Source organism: Mus musculus, chromosome 7, assembly GCF_000001635.26.
Source record: "Mus musculus strain C57BL/6J chromosome 7, GRCm38.p6 C57BL/6J".
NCBI lineage: Eukaryota > Metazoa > Chordata > Mammalia > Rodentia > Muridae > Mus > Mus musculus.
The window spans coordinates 78,892,713-78,912,896 of record NC_000073.6 but is presented as its reverse complement, the minus strand read 5'-3'; the positions used below and the strand labels follow the sequence as shown (position 1 = coordinate 78,912,896).

The window sequence follows — 20,184 nt, the reverse complement described above, 5'->3', positions numbered from 1 at the left end:
TCTGGATGCCCCTGGCTGGTCTCTCATAGCGACAAGAAAACTCCTCCCCTGAATCATGGAGCCCCTGTTGCTTATTCCTAACACGCAGGGAACGTTCAGTATTCTAATAAACAAACTGAGGTATGCGCGGATCAGAAACAGACTCAGCTTTCTAAGAGGGGAGCGCTTGCAGAACACACCAGAGAGAGAGAGGCCAAAGGAAGAATATATATGGATCTGCATTCGCTTTGCCACTCGGGGAGATAAAACACAGAGGCGCTAGGCTATGTTCCTTTCTCTCCGCTGGGGTGCGGGGCTTGTGGGTCATACCGCTCAGGGGAGAGGAAATGAAACCTAAGATAGGGGCCCCAGTTCATTGTCACTGGGTCGGAAACTGTGGTTCTCAAACTCCTGGGCATGGAAACCCCAAGAGTTGAAGGGATGAGGGTGGGGTGGGGCTAAAAACAGGGAATCCGGCTTAGTTTCAGACCTGCTTCGGAGACTTGAGCACTGCTCTGTAGGACAAAGGCTTGCCCCCCGGGGCGGTCCTTGAAGGAAACAGCCATTGCTTGTCCAAACTGCTTATTCACGGTGGATGTTAGGAATGCCTCATTGGCTCGTGGAAGGACCTCAGCTGTTGTCCCTACGTGACTGATTGTCACAGTCCTCTCAATGGAGTGTCATGGTCCACTCCACCGGAGTCAAGAGTAGATTTAAATGCCTACGGGTCTCAAATGCCAGAATTGCTGGGGTTCCTGATTCTTCTCCACCTTACCAGATTTTCTGTGTGGTGACACGGTCCACTATCCAACATAGTCTATATATGCCCAGATCTATAGAGAATAACAGTTCTCAACCCAGTGAGACATCACAAAGACTTGGATAAGAACTTCCAAGGGTGTAGTTCAGCTTGTTTAGCATGCAAGAAGCCCCACACTCGATGTCCAGTGCCTCATTAACCAGATATAGTGGTTTAGCTTGTAATCCTGACACACCATCTGATGGCCATAGGAAAATCAGGAGTTTCAAGACATCCTTAGTCACACAGCAAATTCAAGTCTAATCTGGACTCAGAGGCAGTTGTCATCTGTCCCACTGTCCCTTCCTTCCAGTCTCTTTCACACCCTCCTTGAACTATGGCTTCTTCTAGTTTCTACCCAAGCTCTGGCCTTGCTCTGGGCCTGTGTCTGTTGATTCTTCTCAGGCCCAGAGGTCTCAGATGCCTCCTTCAGACCAGGTTAACCATCCATCTCCCCAGGGCCAGGACCAGTGACTACCCTCTAGTGGTTCTCAACTGTCCTAATGCTACAACCATTTAGTACACTTCCTCATGTTGTGGTGACCCCCCCCCCCCATGAAATAATTTTTTGTTGCTACTTTGTAACTCTAATTTTGCAACTGCTATGAATTGTGCTGTAAACATCTGATATGCAGGATATCAGAGATGCGACCCCTATGAAAGGCTCATTTGACCCCCAAAGGGGTCACGACCCACAGGCTGAGAACCATCAGGCTAGAGGAACCAGTTAGGTTCCCACTCTAGAGCACTACGAGGGCACCTTCCCACGTGTTCATGTCTCAGGGTTTGGCAGTTGCTGCCCTGTTTGAAAAGTTGCTTTTCTGGGAGAAAAATTTTTTTTAAAAAAAAGTTTACCTTTTTACAAAAAAGTCCAACAAGCCAAAGAACAATTCCATCAGATTACAACTTGGGGACCAATGAATTTATTGGGCTTACTTATGGAGCCTGCGTGAGAGGCTACTTATAGAAGCCCGGAAGGACATCAAACACACACTGGTAAGTCTTCATCTAGTGTGGATGGTGGTGGCATCCCTGTAGCTTAGCTTGGCAGCAAGCTTCCCTTGCTTATATACATTACCATTGTCTGAGCCCAGATCCCACGCAGGCAGGGCAGAACTGCATACAAATGGCTGAGGCAGCAGCTGAAATCTCAGACTCCCCCTGGGAGGGGCTATCAATAGTCAATGAGCAGAACTGTAAACAGGCACAGCTGATCCAGATAGAGGCGATTTTGTCCAAAGGCCAGGAGACTACACCTGCATCATCTGCTTGGCAACTCCCCCTCCAGGCCTCTCTGTGTAAGCGCACCTCCTGTCCTCTCCTTAAAAGCAGTCTCCAGCCCTATCCTTTTCTGTTATACCACAAGCAGTCATAGTGCGCCTTCCATTTGCCCTCTTGTGGTTCCTCAGAGCTGGGCCTCAGCTCCCAGAACCCTGCCTGAATTATGCTGAACGTTTGTCCAAGAATACAGTGCTTTTTGCTGGATCCAGGTACTGGGTATTAACAGTCCTGAAGGGGGAAGCCCTGACCCCAGGTAGTGGGGTTCGTTTCCAGCTTCCCCTGACAGCATCAAACAGCAAGCCAGGTCCACAGGCAGTGATCAAGTGACAGCAAGAGTCACTCTGGGCAAACTTGTCAGCCTTCCAAGGACACATCCCATCAGCTGCTCACCCATCATGCCTGTAGCTCACAGGAGGCAGCTACTGGATGGCTTTTTCTAATCCCTATTTATCACTGTGCAAATGGCTTAAGAGTGGTTCACTGTCCAAGCCTCCTGCCTTGCCATGTCGTCTTTTGCACATATGTTTGTTTTCACATCATCCACTATAGGGGCCCTCAGCAAAGCCCTGCAGACCAGCACCTTGCTTTCCAATTGCCATGGCTGTGCTTTATCTAAGTCTTCATCAAGCACGTCCCTCAGGTGTTTTGTTATAGAATACAAAACAGCCTTAAACAATTAACCGCATCAGAGGCACTTCTCCCTAGAGGCAACCTGCCCTACAAGCTCAACGGTCGGTCTTAAAGGGAGGCCAAGGCAGGAGAATCACCACAAATTCCAAGTCAACCTAGGTCAAATGGTGTGACCCTTCCTCTAAAACTGAAATCCTTGTGAACTGTTGATGAGAATGGAAACTCGGTTACTGTGGGAAAGTGACGGTTCCTTGGTGTAGACGGTGTGGTGACCGCTGCTGCTTGACAAAGTCCTGGCATCCATGGACATTTCGGGTCAGTTCTCCAGCATCCTGCTCTCATCCTTGATGATGCTCACTGTGTTGGAGTTTCCTTACGCTTCTGCCTTTGGGGACGCCTGTCGCAGTCTGGCAGAGGATGTGAATGTGTACAATGGCAATGGCAGTCTCTAAACCAACGCATTCTTTGGAAAAACTCTGTACCACGGTGGGACCATACAGCATGATAACTGCCTACTCCTACAAAGAATCTCCTTTGTGCCCTTGTTTGCACCAACAAAGATGGTTCCAGAACTCTCATGCACTTACCATCTGAGAACACACAATCCAGAGAAACAATGTGCCCAGACCCAGAGTCTGAGGCCTTGGCAGTTAAGGGCAAGCGTTCAGTCCTAAGTACAAAACAGTCGTTTCTCTGCGTACGTGACTTACAGGGTGAACAGCAAGATCTGGAAAGCCCCATGAGGAGCAAACTGTTAAGAACTGGCTCGATCCCCTCTGCCATATACAGGAGGAGCACACATGGAAGGGATTAAGATGGCGCGGTAGAATGAAAGAAGGGTAAGACAGCAGGACTCTCCCTTGGGGGAGCGCAGAACAGGCCATATTGTAAGGCTGAGGCACAGAGGGGTGCGATAAGCTCCCTGCTTACTATGCTACCTGGCACAAACACTGCATCATGCCCCAGTGTCTGACACCTCTGACCACAAAGGCTGACAGCTTGAAGGAGGAAATGTAAAGGGACACCGGGTGGGGTTGCTGAACCTCAGAAAGCAATGCGGACCTAGATGCTTGCTGGGCTTTTACTGCTTTTGTGTCAAAGAAAAATACTGTAATAAAGTTGATTATCTCTTTCATTCTGGATGTTGAAAAACAGGGCTAAAATGGGTTAAAACCCTCTTGGAATCATTAAGTCTGCTTTCTACATTATCTGTGAATCAAGCTGCTATGCAAATATAGGTCTAGCCTTTTAGTTAGGGAACAGCAGCTTTACCCTCGGATCCTGTCAGGCTCCTTTTCCAGATGACGCCACACTCCCTGCCCAACAATTCCCCTCCTGGGTAAAGGACTTGAAAACAGGGTAACATATCTGCATACCATATATACGGCTATCTTATTCACAATAGCAAGAGAGGAAGTGACCGAACGTGTGACTAACATTATACACAAAGGACTTAGTCCTAAAGGGCAGTCTTACAGGAAAGACAGTATATGCTCACAATGCCAACCCTGGGTGGGCTAAGGCAGGAGGATCGCCTGAGTTCCATAAGGAGTTACAGAAGCTGGACTCTACCATGAGATTATGTTTCAATGGCAAAAAACCAAACACTTTCTAATGTGAAAGCCTAGCTTTGGGGAGAGACCAAATCAAACAGTGTGCTGTGTAATAGCCAACTCCAACTGAAGTCAGAAACTGCTGTAGAGCTAACGTGTACCATCTTGAAATGCATCTCAAGACGAGCATCCAGCAAGGCTCAGAGCCCTGGGCCTTCCCTGGCCTCACACACCTTCAGCCCAGCTTGAGCATCCAGAAAGGACCAGTTCACTCACTTTTCCAGATGCACTTTATTCCTATGCCGATGGTCTGGTACTATGAGCAAGCTGACTTCTCCCAGTAAGCCTCTCCCAGCTTACAGTTCTTTCACCCTTCAACCCACCAATGCTACTGCCCAGTATCAAGGCTGGCGCAAGTGGCTGCTTTTTAAGGAAACAAGAGCTCACCCTGGTGCCAGGCCAGAAGTAGTGGTGATGATTTGGCCAGCCCCCTTTCCCTGGCAGGGAGGAGCCAGAAATCAAACAATCCGTGACTAACTAACGCTTTCTGTAATCAGTGGACAGTGGGAAGTGTGGTCTCAGTAGCATCCCTTCATTTCTGACCTGGATTACTGTTGTCACGTTTCCAAATGCAGTGTCAGGAGGCTGATGTGGAGATAGAAGCTGGCAGCAAGACCTCTGAACTCCCCTGCAATACCCTTGCCCTGGGCCCCACCTCATCCGATGGAAAAGCCAAGAGACCTACCTGAGCAATAGCTGCTCAGAAACCAGGCCTGAACAGAGCCCCATCCTGTTTATCACTAGGATACACTCAGAGTGCTAAGACACACCCCATGAGGTAGGCTCTGCCACTCTTCCCACTTTACACTGGGAAAGCCACAGGCTTGTCTAGTGTCTCCATGTTAAGTGTCAGGAATGATGAGACTGTCAGAGGGTGGTGTGACCTGAGCCTTTGCCTACCAGTGCCCTTAAGTTACCCCAGACCAGTGGCTTTCCACCTTCCTAATGCTGCAACCCTTTATTACAGTTCCTCATGCTGTGGAGACCCCCCCCAAAAAATAAAATTATTTCTGTTGCTACTTCATAACTCTAATTTTGCTAGTTATGAATCATAACGTACACAGCTGTGTCTTCCGATGGTCTTAGGCGACCCCTGTGAAAAGCTTTAAACCCATAAAGGAGTCCTGACCCTCAGGTTTTGAGAAACACTGCCTTAGAACTCCAATCCTACCCCGTGACTAGGGAGGAGCACTCCTGGCTCCCTGCCCTTCCTCTCCCTCCTGTCTATCTGGGCCTCCATTTGTCTCGGCCCCGGTGCTCTGGGTCAGGTCCTCGGGCCAGTACTGGTCGTCCATGTACTGCTCCACGTCAGTGCTGCTGTCGGGCCCCCTGTCCTCAGCAGGGGCCTGGGCAGAGCTGGCCACTTGCTGCTCCCACTGCACCTCCACCAGCTGGTACAACTCCATGGCTGTCATGGCATCTTCCACAGATGAGTGGCCCTGGTGACCGACCTGTGAACAGGAGCAAAAACATCACTACGTAGTGAAATGGGCCTGACTATCACCCCTGAAACAAAGCCAGCCTCGGAGGGTCAGGAGCACTTATCTCTGAATGGAGGCTGTTGTGATTTAGATACATATACTCCAAGGTCTGTGTGCTGTGGGCTTGTTCCCAGCTCACAGTGCTATCTTGAAAGGTACTCAACTGAGGAGGGACCTAAGGAAACACGTTGCCAGGGAAGGTCCTTGGGAATATACTGTCTCTGTTCTTTTGTCTGCCCCATTTTCACTGTGGGGTTATAGCTCCACATGCTTCTACCACCATGATGGTCTGCCTAAGCACACGGACCCTACAAAACCATGAAGCAAAATAATCCTTCCTTAGTGTTGGGTTGGAGAGAACGCACCGTGGTTAAGAGCACTGGCTGCTCTTCCCCAGGACCCAGGCTCAGTTCCCAGTACCTACGTGGTAGCTCACAAACTGTCTGTAACCCAGTCCCAGAGGATCCGATGCCTTCTTTTGATCTCCAAGAACGAGTCATGCATGTGATGCACAGACATGTGTGCAGGCCAAACACCTACACATATTTTAAAAAAACAATTCCAGAATCTGGGCTGTGGTGGCACATGCCTTCAATCCCAAAACTCAGGAGGCAGAGGCAGAGGCAGAGGCAGGAAGACCTCTGGGGTAGAGTCCAGTCTGGTCTACAGAGTGAGTTCCAGGACAGCCAGGGCTACACAGAGAAACCCTGTCTTGAAAAACAAAACAAAACAAAACCAAAAAAATAAAATCCCCGCTCCAGAGGTTAGAATATGGATACCAAAATAGCTTAGAGCAAGAGTCAAAGGCCCCTTGACCTGAGCCTCCAGAGCTAGGGAGTCGGAATCCATTCTATGGGGATAGGATCTGGGCAGGAGCGAGGTGGGCAAAGACCTAAAGAGATATAGCCTAGAAGAACTTGACTTTCACTGGGGAACTCACAGAGAATAAAATGAGATAGCTACACCCATACTGCCTATATGCATGCAGCAGGCCACAGTGCCATCCACACCTCAGCAATTATGCAAATCCGATGAGCCCCCTCCCTCCCAAGAGGTTCCATACCACATACCTGGATCTTCTTGTGCAGCAGGTTCAAGGCCAGGTCCTTAAGAGAGACCCGAGTTCGGATAAGGGAGCTGGGCTGGCTGAGCAGGTTTGGGACATAAGTGGTATCCCGGGTCTGGCTCCGAGGGTGGACGTACTTCAGGGCCTGGAAGTCATTGTGCAGTGCGTGCCCCACCACCACCTTGCCCTTCAACAGCTTAAGGATCTGTGAGTGGAGAGGGGAGGTGGGAAGACCCCACTGTCAGGCAGGAACACACCTGAGTTCCCTTACTATTTGGTGCATGGACCCACCCCCAGTGGGAGGCGGTAGTGGGAAAGGGAGGGGAGAGTCTAGGCAACCATGACGCCCCCAATTTGAATACAAATTCTTCTTAGCAGCTGCAAAAGGAATACTATCTGCACCATTCCAAGGAACAACTGTGAGGGTCAAAGATGTATGTATGTTATGTATGTATGGTATGTATGTATGGTATGTATGTATGGTATGTATGTATGTATGTAAGCATGCATGCCAACCAGGTCTTCAAGTTGAGAGGTCCAATCAGCTTAGCACTGGCACAGACACTTCTTAGCTGCAAGACCTTCTTCTCAGATGCACTGCCACCCAGGTCTCAGCTCATCAGCCTCCCTGGAAGACTCCCATGATCCTCATCCACCTAGGAGCCCTGGTCCTTCTTTCAAGCCATCTGTACTTTCTAAGTATGGATTTAGCCTTTACACACTTTACACATTTAGCTCTTGGGATGCTCTACCCTCCCTTCCTGCACTGTTAGCTCCATTTGACTTGACCAGCGGTGCTCAGTCAGGGCACAGCATTTACAGATTTGCTTGTTTGTTGGGATGGTTCTTTTGAGACAAGGCTGCCTCTGTAATCCAGGTTAGAACTTAAGTCAATTTTCCTACCTCAGCCTCCCAACCAACTTGTTTTCTGATCAATAAAAATATGCCGAAGGAAGCCAACAGAACCATGCCTGGCGATGGCTACAAGTTAAGGAGAAGCCCTGGTTGGTAGTAAAGGGAACGGTTCCTTGCTCCTGTATGCACTGGCTCCTCAACCCTTCCCTTAGACCTGCTCTGCAGCTCTGTTTGGGCACATCCTGCTCCTCCCTGTCCAGCACCTTCCTCACACTGGGAGCTTCCACACTGAGCACCTGCTAACGCCTGGCCTTCTGATGCCTACCTAGAACCACGGAACCCAGTTTTTGTAGCCTGAATAAGATGCATGCAGACTTGTGATAGGATCACCCTGTCTCACACCCCACCTGCCACCAAGAGGGGAAGAGATCAAACCTACTCCACACTAGCCTAAGTGAGCAGAAAGAAAACGAGCCTGCCCAGGGATCACCACCAACCACAAACATCCATCAACAGGAGGGATCAGAATTGGAGGGCTCACCGCAGGCTTTCCTTCCTACTGCTTCTACTCATGATCAGGTCTTTCCAAAGCAATGTCTTAGTTAGGGTTTCCATTGCTGTGGTAAAAACACCATGACCACAAGTGGGGAAAGGGTTTATTTCATCTTTCAGCTCCATTACTGAAGGAATTCAGGGAAGACACTCGAACAGGGCAGGAAGCTGGAGGCAGGAGCTGATGTGGAGGCCCTGGAGGAGTACTGCCTACTGGCTTGCTCAGCCTGCGTTCTTACAGCACCCAGGACCACAAGCCCAGGGTGGCACTGCCCACAGGAATCTGGGCACTCCCACATCTAGAAAATTCATCCAAGGCTTGTTAACATGCCAGTCTGGTGGGGACATTCTCTTAACTTTAGTTCCTGCTTCCTAAATGACTTTGGGTTATGTCTAGCCAGCACACTATGACAGAGGTCACAGGATGAGGTTTATCAGAATTTCCCAAACCTTCCTGACCCCAATAACCCAGAGACATTAAAAAGTAGTTCTGCCAGGCGTGGTGGCACACACCTTTAATCCCAGCACTTGGGAGGCAGAGGCAGGTGGATTTCTGAGTTACAGGCCAGCCTGATCTACAAAGTGAGTTCCAGGACAGCCAGGGCTACACAGAGAAACCCTGTCTAGAAACACCACCACCCCCCACCCCCAAAAAAGTAGTTCTGTTCTAATGTTTGTGTTGAGAAAGTGAATTTGTTCCAATACAACTGTGATAGGACACAACCTCAGAATGTGAATTTCACCTTTGTTTCTGCCAAACTTTACACCTGAATAAATGCTCCATTTATGAAGAAAACTACTGCCAGCTGAACAGAATCAGGAGCACACAGCACTACACACCTCCACCACCTGCCAGCAATTGGTTTGTTTGCCTGGGCACTGAGCCATACCTGTCTAATACAGTGTCAGACTCAGTGCCCCACTTCACACAGCCGCAGTGACGTCCTCCTGCCCTTCCTTCCACAAGCCATCTCAGGCCTTTCCTAATCATGGCTCTGGTTACCCTCTACCCATTGCATTTCCTAACCACAGGCAAAACTGGAGTGCCAGTTTTCATTAGGTCTCTCTCTGTTTCTGTGGCAGCACCAAGTCTTTCGAGTGTTGTGCCTAAAGACCATGTCCTTATAAAAAGCCCTGTGGCACAGAACAGGTGTGGAGGGACAGGAGTCGCTGTACAGATGACCAGGGGCAGAGTCCTGAAGACAGGGACTGCAAGCCTTTCTGAGTTTCCCTTCCCAGCACCAGGCTGGTTCTGTTGCTATTACCCAACAGGTGATTAATCAACCTTGGGGCCTATTTATAGGACAAGCTGGCTTAACCATGATTTTTAGACACCCATGGTAGAGCCCTAGAGATCTAGGGGAACGGAGTCTTCATGGAAGACCCTGGGGCAAGGCTTCTAGTCCATTTATAAGGCTTTCGCTGTTTCTACAGCCAAATGCCTTTTCAGATTCCTAATATATAGGGGAATCCCAACTACTAGTCATTTTTCCAAGTACTGAAGAACCATAAGGAGATGGGACAAGACTGTAGGCAAAGTCTATAGATTCTGAACATTCTATAAGTTATCGTGCCCTTACCTGTCATATAACCTTTCTGCAAGCAGTCCCTTGCCTACCAGCCTGGCAAGCCATCAGAGTGGCAGCCCCTGGGGTTTATGTTAATCCAGTCTCTGGGAAAGGCACTGCATGTCTGGAGACGGAAAGTGACTTTTCAAGGCCCCTCACTCCCCAGATACAAAGTGGTGCCTCGAACCAGGGCTTCTCTCCCCAGCCTGCCACTCTGGCCACATAAGACCCAGGGTCCTTACCTCCTTCTGGGCCACCTGAAAGGGGATAGCCTTGTGCATGTGCTGGCGGGTGATGCCACTCCAGCGGGTGCGATAGTCCACAATGGGCATTTCAGGCCGGATGTATTTGTCATAGAGAACGTCACCACTGTAGCTCACCACAGAGCAGCGGGCTAGCTCGCTCACCCGTCCTTGGGGGCCCGTACCCACCATCTCACAGTCAATGGCCACACACTTGATGGGCCCAGGTCTTGGAGCTTCTCTGGGGACAGACTTTTTGCTGCACAGGCCATTGCTGCCGGACCTGGCCTTGGGACGTTGCCTCCTGCTGTCCGAAGCCTCTGTGACCGCTGGCATCTGTGATGGTGAAGGCAGAAGGCAGAGACCTGGCCCTGGTGCCGTGCTCAACAGCTCCTGCTCCTGAAGCAAGGCCTTGCGGGCCATGAATCGCTGGTGCTGCCGGCTTCTCCTCTTGTGTCTTCTCCGAACCACATCCTTGGTATTCAGGCTGGTGAGAGATGGACACTGAGTAGACTCGGGGACTTCCCCTGCCACCATGTCAGCCAGCTCACAGGTTGGGGTAAGAACAGCTCTGGAGGCTGTCTGCCAATGGGGCAGTGTGCTGAAGAGAGAGCACATGGGAAGACGGGCTGGGAGGAGGCTGCCAAGGCACCCTGCCCCTCATCCCCAAGCACCTGACTGAAACTCACACCTTTACCAAGAACTGCACTCAAGGGCTGAAGAGATGGCTCAGCGGGGAAGAGCACTGACTGCTCTTCCACAGGTCCTGAGTTCAATTCCCAGCAACCACATGGTGGCTCACAACCATCCATAAAAGGATCTGATGCCCCCTTCTGGTGTGTCTGAAGACAGCTACAATTTACTCATATAAATAAAATAAATCAATCTCGAAACAACAACAAAAGAACTGCACTCTAACCCTGCACGTGCCATCCCTACCCCTGCAAATCCCCCCAGCAAGCATCACATGGAATATTCCACCTCCCATGGACACCAGAGTGTTGCACGCACTCAACAGGCCAGGAAGAACGACGCTGCTACAGGATCCTTCTGCACACATTTATTCAGTCCTGTTTCTTCTTGTTTATATATCTCCCTTGTTTTTATATCTCCCTTGTTTATATATCTCCCTTGTTTTTATATCTCCCTTGTTTTTATATCTCCCTTGTTTTTATATATCGCCCTTGTTTATATATCTCCCCCGAACCCTGGGCCTCTCACTCCTTTTATACTCTCTCTCATCCACGCACCGCAGGCCACGCCCCCTCATCAGTCACGAGGCTTCAGCTAATCAGGGCAGCAGGGGCAAATCTCCACCAAATTGGATTCACCTGTATCCTGGTACACCTGCGCAGCACTCAAGATGTTTGTGTCTTATATGAGGAAGTCAGGTGCAAGTCATATGACTTAGCTGCAGTCCCTGGCGCCTTTAGGACTGCCGCCACACCTGCTCCTAACATCTCCCCCTTTTTTCTTTTCTGGCAGAGAGAATGTCTGTAGATAGCCCCCCGCAGCCATGCCCCTTACCCGTCCTTGGGAGACAAACAGCATTGGTTTGATCCCTGTCTTAGGTTGGTGACATGCCCAGGGAGTCTTATCACTGACTACCTCTCTATCATGCCAAGCCACTCCTGGGGAGATTGTGTTTTGCTTGTGGCAGGTGCATCAAAAGGCCAGGATGTTAATTAACCTATGGCCAGATCTTAATTGCTGCAAGCAAGCCTCATGGGTGAAGGTAGAGGTCTGATCCCCAGTGTGCAAGCATAGGGGCCCTACACAAAACCATCCCTTAGGCTCATCACCCAGAGAGGTCTTGGCCAGCTCCCGTGTCGTTTTTCCTGGGGGAAGGGAACTAGGACACTGAACCTTCATGCAATCAGACGTGCCTTCCACAGGATGCCAACAGCAAGCTATCCTCTGTGCAGTGCTTAGCCTCGCACCCCACGGCATAACGCAGCATAATTTCTTTTAGAGCGGCAAACCGAATCTGAGGAGATTGTCCCGCCTCCACTGCAGCAAAAGCCTACGCTACCATGGCGAAAGTGCGGGCCTGCACACTCTGCACCTAACACATGTGCCCAACACAAAACACACACACACACACTATAACAAGCATACATCCCAGGGCTCTCATCCCCGCTCATCTTCCCTGAAGCAAGGGATAGATAGCCAGAGGGGCTATCTCTTTAAGGGGAATTCAGGGATCAAAAAGGCATGGAAAAATTTGAACGTCATGTCGAGCTGGTATCGGCTTCTGGAATACCGAAAGGATCTCCCATCTCGGCTCCATCCTTTGTGCTTGTGGGATCATCCACCACATCCACAGGGGCAACTGGATCAGGAGCCTCATTCTTGTAGCGTCTCACCAATCTCTCCGGCACCCAAAGAGGTTCCAACTGGTCCTGTGGAAACACACAAACAGACCCTCTCGCCCACATCAACACCTGATCTGGTCGATCCTCTCCAAATCTCCAGACAGAAGGTCCACCTACAGGTGGCTGCTGAGGAGGCATAGGGAGAGGACGCAGAAGCTAATTCGCCTTCCTCCTCCGCCTCAGCTCTTTTATTTTGTCCTTTCTGTCCACCTGATAACACTGTGTCTCCTTTCTTTTTCCTTTTTCTTTTTAAGCCCTTCTCTTCCGACATACTTTCTTGTTGCTCTATAAGGATTTTCTGACCTGTCTTGACTGCCTCTACACACCGTTTCAAACAGTAACAGAGTCCATATATCAGAACAAACAAGACCAAAACTATCAGACCTACCCACAAAGGGTCAATGGGAGAAAAAAGCATAACTACACAGCGAGGATCTCTTGATCACTACACTGAGGTTATCATAGTTCCTTAACTTGTCCCAAAACCAGGAACCTTAACTTGTCCCAAAGCCGGGAACCTTAACTTGTCCCAAAGCCTGCCTGCTTCCTAGCAACTTTATATTCGCCTCTATTTTATCCGAGGTCCTTCCCAAACTCCTGGGTTACTTTGTGCCTACTTCCTGGCAACTTTATGCTCACCTCTATTTTATCCGAGGTCCTTCCCAAACTCCTGGGGTCCCAAGTTTCACTCACCATGAACTTACCCTGCCGGCAACCACTGACTGCTGAAAGTTCTGAACTCGGTGGGGGAGTCGGTTCCCCGTACGGGCCACCAATTGTCGCGCCCGCTCTCGACCAGCAAGAACGATGCGACCACCAGTCCTTCTAACAGCAGTTTATTCAGTCCTCATCTTTCTTCTTTCTCTTCATCAGTACCGTTCCCCAGCTGAAGAGTTCTGATCCTTCTCAACAGTCTGTTTTACAGGAACACTTCTTTACCACCATTCCCCGTGATGCAGTTCTGAATCCTCCCTGTAGCAGTGGGTCTTCGCTCGTGACTGAAGATGTTTCTTTTCCCGGGTTTCGGCACCACTTGTTGCACGCACTCAACAGGCCAGGAAGAACGACGCTGCTACAGGATCCTTCTGCACACATTTATTCAGTCCTGTTTCTTCTTGTTTATATATCTCCCTTGTTTTTATATCTCCCTTGTTTATATATCTCCCTTGTTTTTATATCTCCCTTGTTTTTATATCTCCCTTGTTTTTATATATCGCCCTTGTTTATATATCTCCCCCGAACCCTGGGCCTCTCACTCCTTTTATACTCTCTCTCATCCACGCACCGCAGGCCACGCCCCCTCATCAGTCACGAGGCTTCAGCTAATCAGGGCAGCAGGGGCAAATCTCCACCAAATTGGATTCACCTGTATCCTGGTACACCTGCGCAGCACTCAAGATGTTTGTGTCTTATATGAGGAAGTCAGGTGCAAGTCATATGACTTAGCTGCAGTCCCTGGCGCCTTTAGGACTGCCGCCACACCTGCTCCTAACACCAGAGGATTATCACCCTTACTGTACAGAAATGAGGCCCACAAGCTGAGTAGTTTGGGACGACGGCTGATACAGAGACCATGCTCTGAGCCTCAAGCTCCTCTCAGTGGTGTGAGAAGTATGGACACAAGGCAGCAAACGCTACAGAAACACAGTCCAGCTGAACACCCCACACCAAGAGTCCCCAAACCAAAATCTGCAGAAGGAGGAACCGGGATCTTTATAAACTGTTGTGCTCCCATGTCTGTCTGTCTGTCTCCTCCTAGCCTCCACCTCATACAGCAATGTTCAATAGCTCTCTGCCTCTTTCCTCCAGCAAAGATGATTTCCTACATCAGACGGCCAGCTATCCTTGAGCCAGAGCTGCCCCCATCTGGACACACTGCTGTTCCCAAACCCCACCCCTCCAATGCCTTCAGACCCAGCTCCGTATCACTGAATGCTCTTCTGGAACCCCTGCATCTTCCCAATCTTACAAAGAGGTTCTCTGGGGTCCCAACTGTGCCAGGTGCTGGACAATTACCAAGATGGATTGTGGGCTGAGAAGCTCAGTTTGACCACAGACATAGAAACGCAGCAGATGGTGTGCTGAGGGCCGGCTAGCCACCCAAGGAGGAAAAGCAGACCAAGATGACTCCTAAAAGTCACTTCTGAGTAAATGGGGAACAGTAACCCTACAGGGAGAGGGCGTGGGCAGTGGAAACACCAGGGAGGGACGCAGGCCTGACAAAACTAGCCTGATGCTGAGGAAGAAGGGCCAGCAGCAACATGAGGTCCCTGTAGTAAGTACCTGATGGGTGATAGCTGGGGAGACCGCTTCTTCCTTATTATCACCTCACCTTCTGCCACTGACTTTAGAGGGCCTTCCACAAGTCACCCTTACCCTATACTGGTGTTTTAGCCTCGTATCTGTTGGTCAAGTGAGGGAGGCCAAGGCACCCAGGTGGGTCTGTAAAATTTGTACCCAGCAGCACTGACCCAGGACTTTAACTGCCTATGAGGAGAGCAAAGGAATCCACCCTGTGTACTCCAATACACTGGATTTTATCCTCCACAGACAACAGGCATTCCTCCTCAGAGCTCCCTCAGGTGAGCGAGCTGCAGAGCCCCACTGTGTCTGCTGTCCCTCTCTCATGGCAGACTTGCTTCAGAAGCCCAGGCTGGGCCTCACAGCGACAGGCCTGGAGGACACTGCAGAGCTCAAGGTCCTCCTAACCACAGATCAATAGGACTGACAGGAAGAGACAGTCACCAGAAAGATACACTGAATTAAGGAGAGCCCGGCCAGAGGAGATGCTGCAGGATTTTGGATGGATGGACCAGGCAGCCCAGGGTAGGAAGTGTTCAGAGAAGAGAAACCTGACAGGCACAGAGCAAAGAGCTTGGTGCTGGTAAACAGCTAGGAAGCAGGGGGCGTGGAGACAGGTGGAATGGAATGGAGAAGGATATGGAGTCACTGGAAGACTGCAGGGGCCATCACAGCTATCTCATCGGAGGATGAGCTCAGACTAGGGGCCTGAGCAATATTATCACAGGTGTGAAAGCTTGTATATGCTTGGCCCAGGGAGTGGCGCTATTAGGAGGTCTAGCCTTGTTAGAGGAGTGTCACTGTGGGCGTGGGCTTTAAGACTCTCATCCTAGCTGCCTGGAAGCCAGTCTTCTATCTGCCTTTAGATGAAGATATAGAACTCTCTGCTCCTTCTGCACCATGCCTACCTAGATGCTGCCATGCTCCCACCATGATAATGGACTGAACCTCAGAACCTGTAAGCCAGCCCCAATTAAATGTTGTCCTTGTAACAGTTGCCTTGGTCACGGTGTCTGTTCACAGCAGTAAACCCCTAATCAAGACACAGGGTAAGTAGCAGTAAGATAGGAGGAAAGACCAGTCCTGTGTTTGCTGATGCCAGCATGTGTGTGAGTAAAGGTCCACTTAGCCAGGGGGAGGCCCAGTGACCCATGCTGACTCAATGGCTCTCAGCTTGCTCGTTCACTCTCCAAATAGCACCCCCTCTTTTAAAAACAGGTTGTCAGCAACCTCCTCATTTCCACAAACCACACCTCAAAGGGAGAAAATCTGGCTAAGAAGACCTGTGCTAACCCTGCTGATCATAGACTTTCCTGTCCCTGCCGGCAAGGTCTGAAAGAAGCTAAAATCAGGTCCCCTTGAGAAAAAGTCTCTGTACTTTTGTATTTGTGTTAAGAGATAAAAAGCAGCCATTTCCTATAGTCCCTCACCCTGTGAACATGTCAGAACCAACAATTACAAAGAGAACGTCCACAGCCTGCAGCCCTGAATGGAGCTCAGCTTAGTTGGAGAGAAGAGGACACAGTCCTTTCAACAAGGCCACGTACAAATATTCCATATCTTAACTCTGGTCAGTATGGTAGGCACGTGGCCTTCAAGTGAGGGTCCCTGACCCAAGAGGATTCCAGATGAGAAGGCTCCCAAGAAGCTACAAAGCCAGAAACGTCACTGTCATAAGGGCCCCACCTGCCATGCCCTGCCTGCCATGCCCAGGTCTCTGTCTGTCTGTCGAGACCCTGTTCTAGCACAAAGTAACCGGATGGCATCAACCGTTCTAGGTAGAAGGCAAAGTTTGGGGATTAGGACCCGAGATCCCACCCTCAAGTCACGATTGCGATAATCATCCCAGTTTGAGAAAGGGTGGCGCAATAAAGGTCCCCGATGCTGCCCAAAAGCTTACCAGACCAATTTTAAACAAAACAAAACAAAAGTACGAGGACAGTCCGCGCTCACCAGCTGAGGCGTCCAGAGGACGCTCAACGTCCGCGCCGTCCCCTGAGGCCCACCGGCCCCGAGTCCGGCCAGGACCACGTGAGGCCGCGCCCCGGCCTAGTTGCAAACCAACCCGTCCCGAGAGCCACAGGCGGCTGGCGACAGAAACGGGCGGCCCGGGACTCCCTGTGGCCGTCCCCTAGCTCACCTGAAAACCCGGCCGCGCTTTCCCAGGTTTCACGTGGAACCCTTGCCGGGTGCGGAAGCTCCTTGCCCGGACAAGCCCGGCTTCGGCTACCTGTCTATTGGTTCTCTGGGGCGTAGCGCCCGCCTAAGGACTCTTCTGATTGGTTGATCCTGCTCCTCCTCAGTAAGTGTGCCAACTGGAAGGGGTGGGGCTACCGAAGGAAGAGGGCGTGGCCTGCGCCGGGATAGGGCAGCGTTTAGGAGGTTAGCATAAAACCGAATGGAACGTCCGGTTTCTGACCCGACGCCTAGTGAACCGCAACCTTCAAAGACTTAAAGCCTCAAAGAGCACATCCCGATCTGCCTCGGGGAACTGCAGCCCCTCCAGGCTTGGGGTTGTGAGAAGTCCGTGAAATAATACAGTATTCGTTAAACTTGGGGGAAAAAAAATCAGGTTTGCTTCTTCTGCACTGCTTTTTCAATATTTATTTGATTTGGGTTTTTTGTTTGTTTATTTTTTGTTTTGTTTTTTGAGACAGGATCTCAAGCTGTCCTCTCATTTTCTTTTTTTTTTTTTTCTAGTGTCAAGTTCACATAATGTCCTCGCTTTTTCTGTGTTAGCTGTGAATGAGCCTCTTGCCTCTGCCACCCTAGTGCTGGGATCACGCGTTTTGCCACCACACTCATCTTAAGTATTCCTTTGTGATTTTTTTTTTTTAGGAATGGGAGAGTTGCTCAGCGGTAAAAAAGGTGCTTGCTCTCTCTGTAATCCTGACAATCTGAATTTGATCCCTGAACCTTCTTAGCCTAGGCAGCTCTGGGCGTGGTTGCACACACCTTTGATCCCAGCACTCCGGAGGCAGAGGCGGGTAGATCTCCGAGTTCCAGGACAGACTGGTGTACAGAGCAAGTTCCAAGATAGCCAAAGCTACGCAGAGGAGAGAGGTAGAGAGGGGGAGAGGGAGAGACAGAGGAAGAAGAAGACGGAGGGAGGGCAGGCGAGCCAGATGCAGTGGTATTTATCTGTGACCTCAGTAACTCCTACAGTTAGATGATATATGGAGACAGAAAAACTAACTGGAGCTCTCTGGCCAGCTAGGGTAGGCAGAAACGAGATACCCCAATCAACAAGAAACTCCCTGAGCCAGGCGGTGGTGGCCCACGCCTTTAATCCCAGCACATGGGAGGCAGAGGCAGGCAGATTCTGAATTCGAGGCCAGCCTGGTCTACAGAGTGAGTTCCAGGACAGCCAGGGCTACATAGAAAAACCCTGTCTCGAAAAACCAAAAAAAAAGAAAGAAAGAAAGAAAGAAAGAAAGTCCCTGAAGTTGTCCTTTAGCCTGCATATGTGTGTTCAGCCCCTGCCCCTCCATGCACACACACACTTACACACAAAACAGGTTTTTAAAAGTAAGTTTAAAAAGGGAAAGCCGGAGGAGCTCATGGGCCCCAGAAGCAAATCTACTATTTTGCTAAACTGACAGCATCAATCTGCCCTTAAAATCCGTATACTCAAACATTCTGCTGGTGCAGCCCCAGACCTCATTAGAGAAGTTTCTTTGTGCGGTGGGTAGCCCCTAACACAGACACTCACAACTGGTCAAGCTGCAAGTGAGCGGCTGTGGGATGTTCAGCCATGGCGGAGACATCTATAGCCCAGCCCTTCTCTCCAAGGCCCACGACCATCTTGGAAGTCTGAGCAGAAAGACTGTAAGAGCCAGAGGAAGAGGAGGAGAAGGAGGAAGGCTGGGGTCATGTCCATGTCTCAAGTCAGGACTCTTGACTTCGTAGCCGCCGGGGCTGCCTGTGCAGGATCAACACAGTCACCGTGTCATGAGCATGGAGCCTGGAGTGGCTCACAAGCCCTCCCCATCCCTGGCTACCGACAGTTGATGGCTGCTGGGGGAAGGAGAACCAGGCTTTCCTGGATGGATCAACAGGATGCAGCTGTAGATAGGATGACCATGCTGCGGTGGGTAGCTAGTTCTACATCCATGCAAACCCAGGCAGCACCAACTGGAATCAGCGAGTTGTAAAAGAACCCGAGGTTGGAAGGGAGAGGGTGGGCAGTAGATCTAGAACGGATGGGAATGGATACGTTTAAAATGCACTGAATGTTTATATGTTTAATTCTCAGAGAATTAAAATATGTTAAAAAAATAATAAAGTTAGGGCTGGAAAGATGGCTCTGCTCAGCTATCAAAGGCTAGGCTCTCAACCGAAAAGACAGAATGGAAAATAAAAATGTAAAGGAAAGCTAAATGAATGCATATCATTTGTACAAAGCAGTGGGCTTCATTGATGTGTTCATACCTGTACTTAGCTCTTACTCCATCCTGTCTTTACCCTCTCTCGTCAGCCCATTCCCCTTGCTATCTCTTTCTTTCACATAAGCCCTCGTAGATATGCTTCTCCCCTCCCCCCTCCGAAAGGAGTAAACCAGCGTTGCATGAACAGTATGTAAGTATGGGTGCCCATGGCCCTGGGCCCTATAAGCCAACAGACCAGAGGGTGGTTTTCCTTCTTGAATCAACCCAGGAAGGCTGTTTCAAGGAAATCTAGGTTTCTCAAGTTGAGGATGAGCCAAAATTCCAAGACCTTAGAGAGGTGCAGGAAACCAAATTTTAATTAACAAGCTATTTGTTCCAGTTGATCTATGGGACAAGGGAGTTGATTGCCAAGACATCAGAGAATGTGAATGTGAACGGATCTTTTTTTTTTTTTTTGTCAGAGGCCAGAGTGGGAAATCCATGAGTTTTAGCTCATTGTATGGGAAAGAACGATTTTTTTTTAATAGAAAGCCATTTCCAGAACTCAAAATAGTGGGAGACGTTCTTAACCAGTGTAGTTTTCACAGAGCCCTGTGGGATGGTAAAGGTCAACAGAGGCTATTCAAAGAGTCCTCTCGTGTGCTTTTAAAAAGCGACAGACAATGTGGTGGGCATGGTACCCAGCCAGAGCTATGTAGGGAGCCACTGTCGAAAGAGAAGAAGAAAAAAAAAAAAGATGCCACACTGGGTAGTAGTGGTTGGTACACATGCCTGTAGCCCCAACCCTTGGGAGATGAGGGGTACAATGTCATCCTGGGCGACACAGCAAGTTGGAGGCCACCTGGGTCACAAGTCTCTAAAACAAAGTAGGAAATAGTGGGAAAAGCTGACACCAGAATGGCTATACTGGGAGATTTGGTTACGTTCACTTGGCAGTTGGGTTCTGTTGATTTGGGAATGTTTGGGGCCTACTGGTTTTGGATCCATTTATCGTGTACGTGTGCAGGTGTGCAAATGCCGTACAGGGGCGGTGGGAGTCAGAGGACAACTTATG

The 20,184-nt window shown here is 49.9% G+C and overlaps 1 protein-coding gene and 1 long non-coding RNA gene across 5 annotated transcripts; one reads left to right on the top strand and one right to left on the bottom strand.

The window, feature by feature from the left end:
* Positions 1-1,687: 1,687 nt before the first annotated feature.
* Aen (apoptosis enhancing nuclease) lies at positions 1,688-16,970 on the bottom strand. Of its 4 annotated transcripts, none has more exons than NM_026531.5 (4): positions 16,883-16,970; positions 10,067-10,667; positions 6,854-7,054; positions 1,688-5,753 (listed from the first exon to the last, which is right to left on the bottom strand). In NM_026531.5, the coding sequence occupies exons 2-4, from the start codon at positions 10,601-10,603 to the stop codon at positions 5,481-5,483; spliced, it is 1,011 nt and encodes a 336-aa protein (NP_080807.3). In that variant the 5' UTR covers positions 10,604-10,667; positions 16,883-16,970; the 3' UTR covers positions 1,688-5,480. The 4 variants fall into 4 exon arrangements, 3 of the variants coding, with proteins under 3 accessions (NP_080807.3, NP_001156411.1, NP_001347638.1); NM_001162939.2 differs by having other exon boundaries at positions 10,067-10,553; NM_001360709.1 differs by lacking the exon at positions 16,883-16,970 and adding an exon at positions 16,696-16,839.
* Positions 16,971-17,114: 144 nt separating this feature from the next.
* Positions 17,115-19,122, top strand: Gm39039. The gene is made up of 2 exons (XR_882236.1): positions 17,115-17,314; positions 18,535-19,122. It is a non-coding gene; the product is annotated as a predicted gene, 39039 (long non-coding RNA).
* Positions 19,123-20,184: the final 1,062 nt, after the last annotated feature.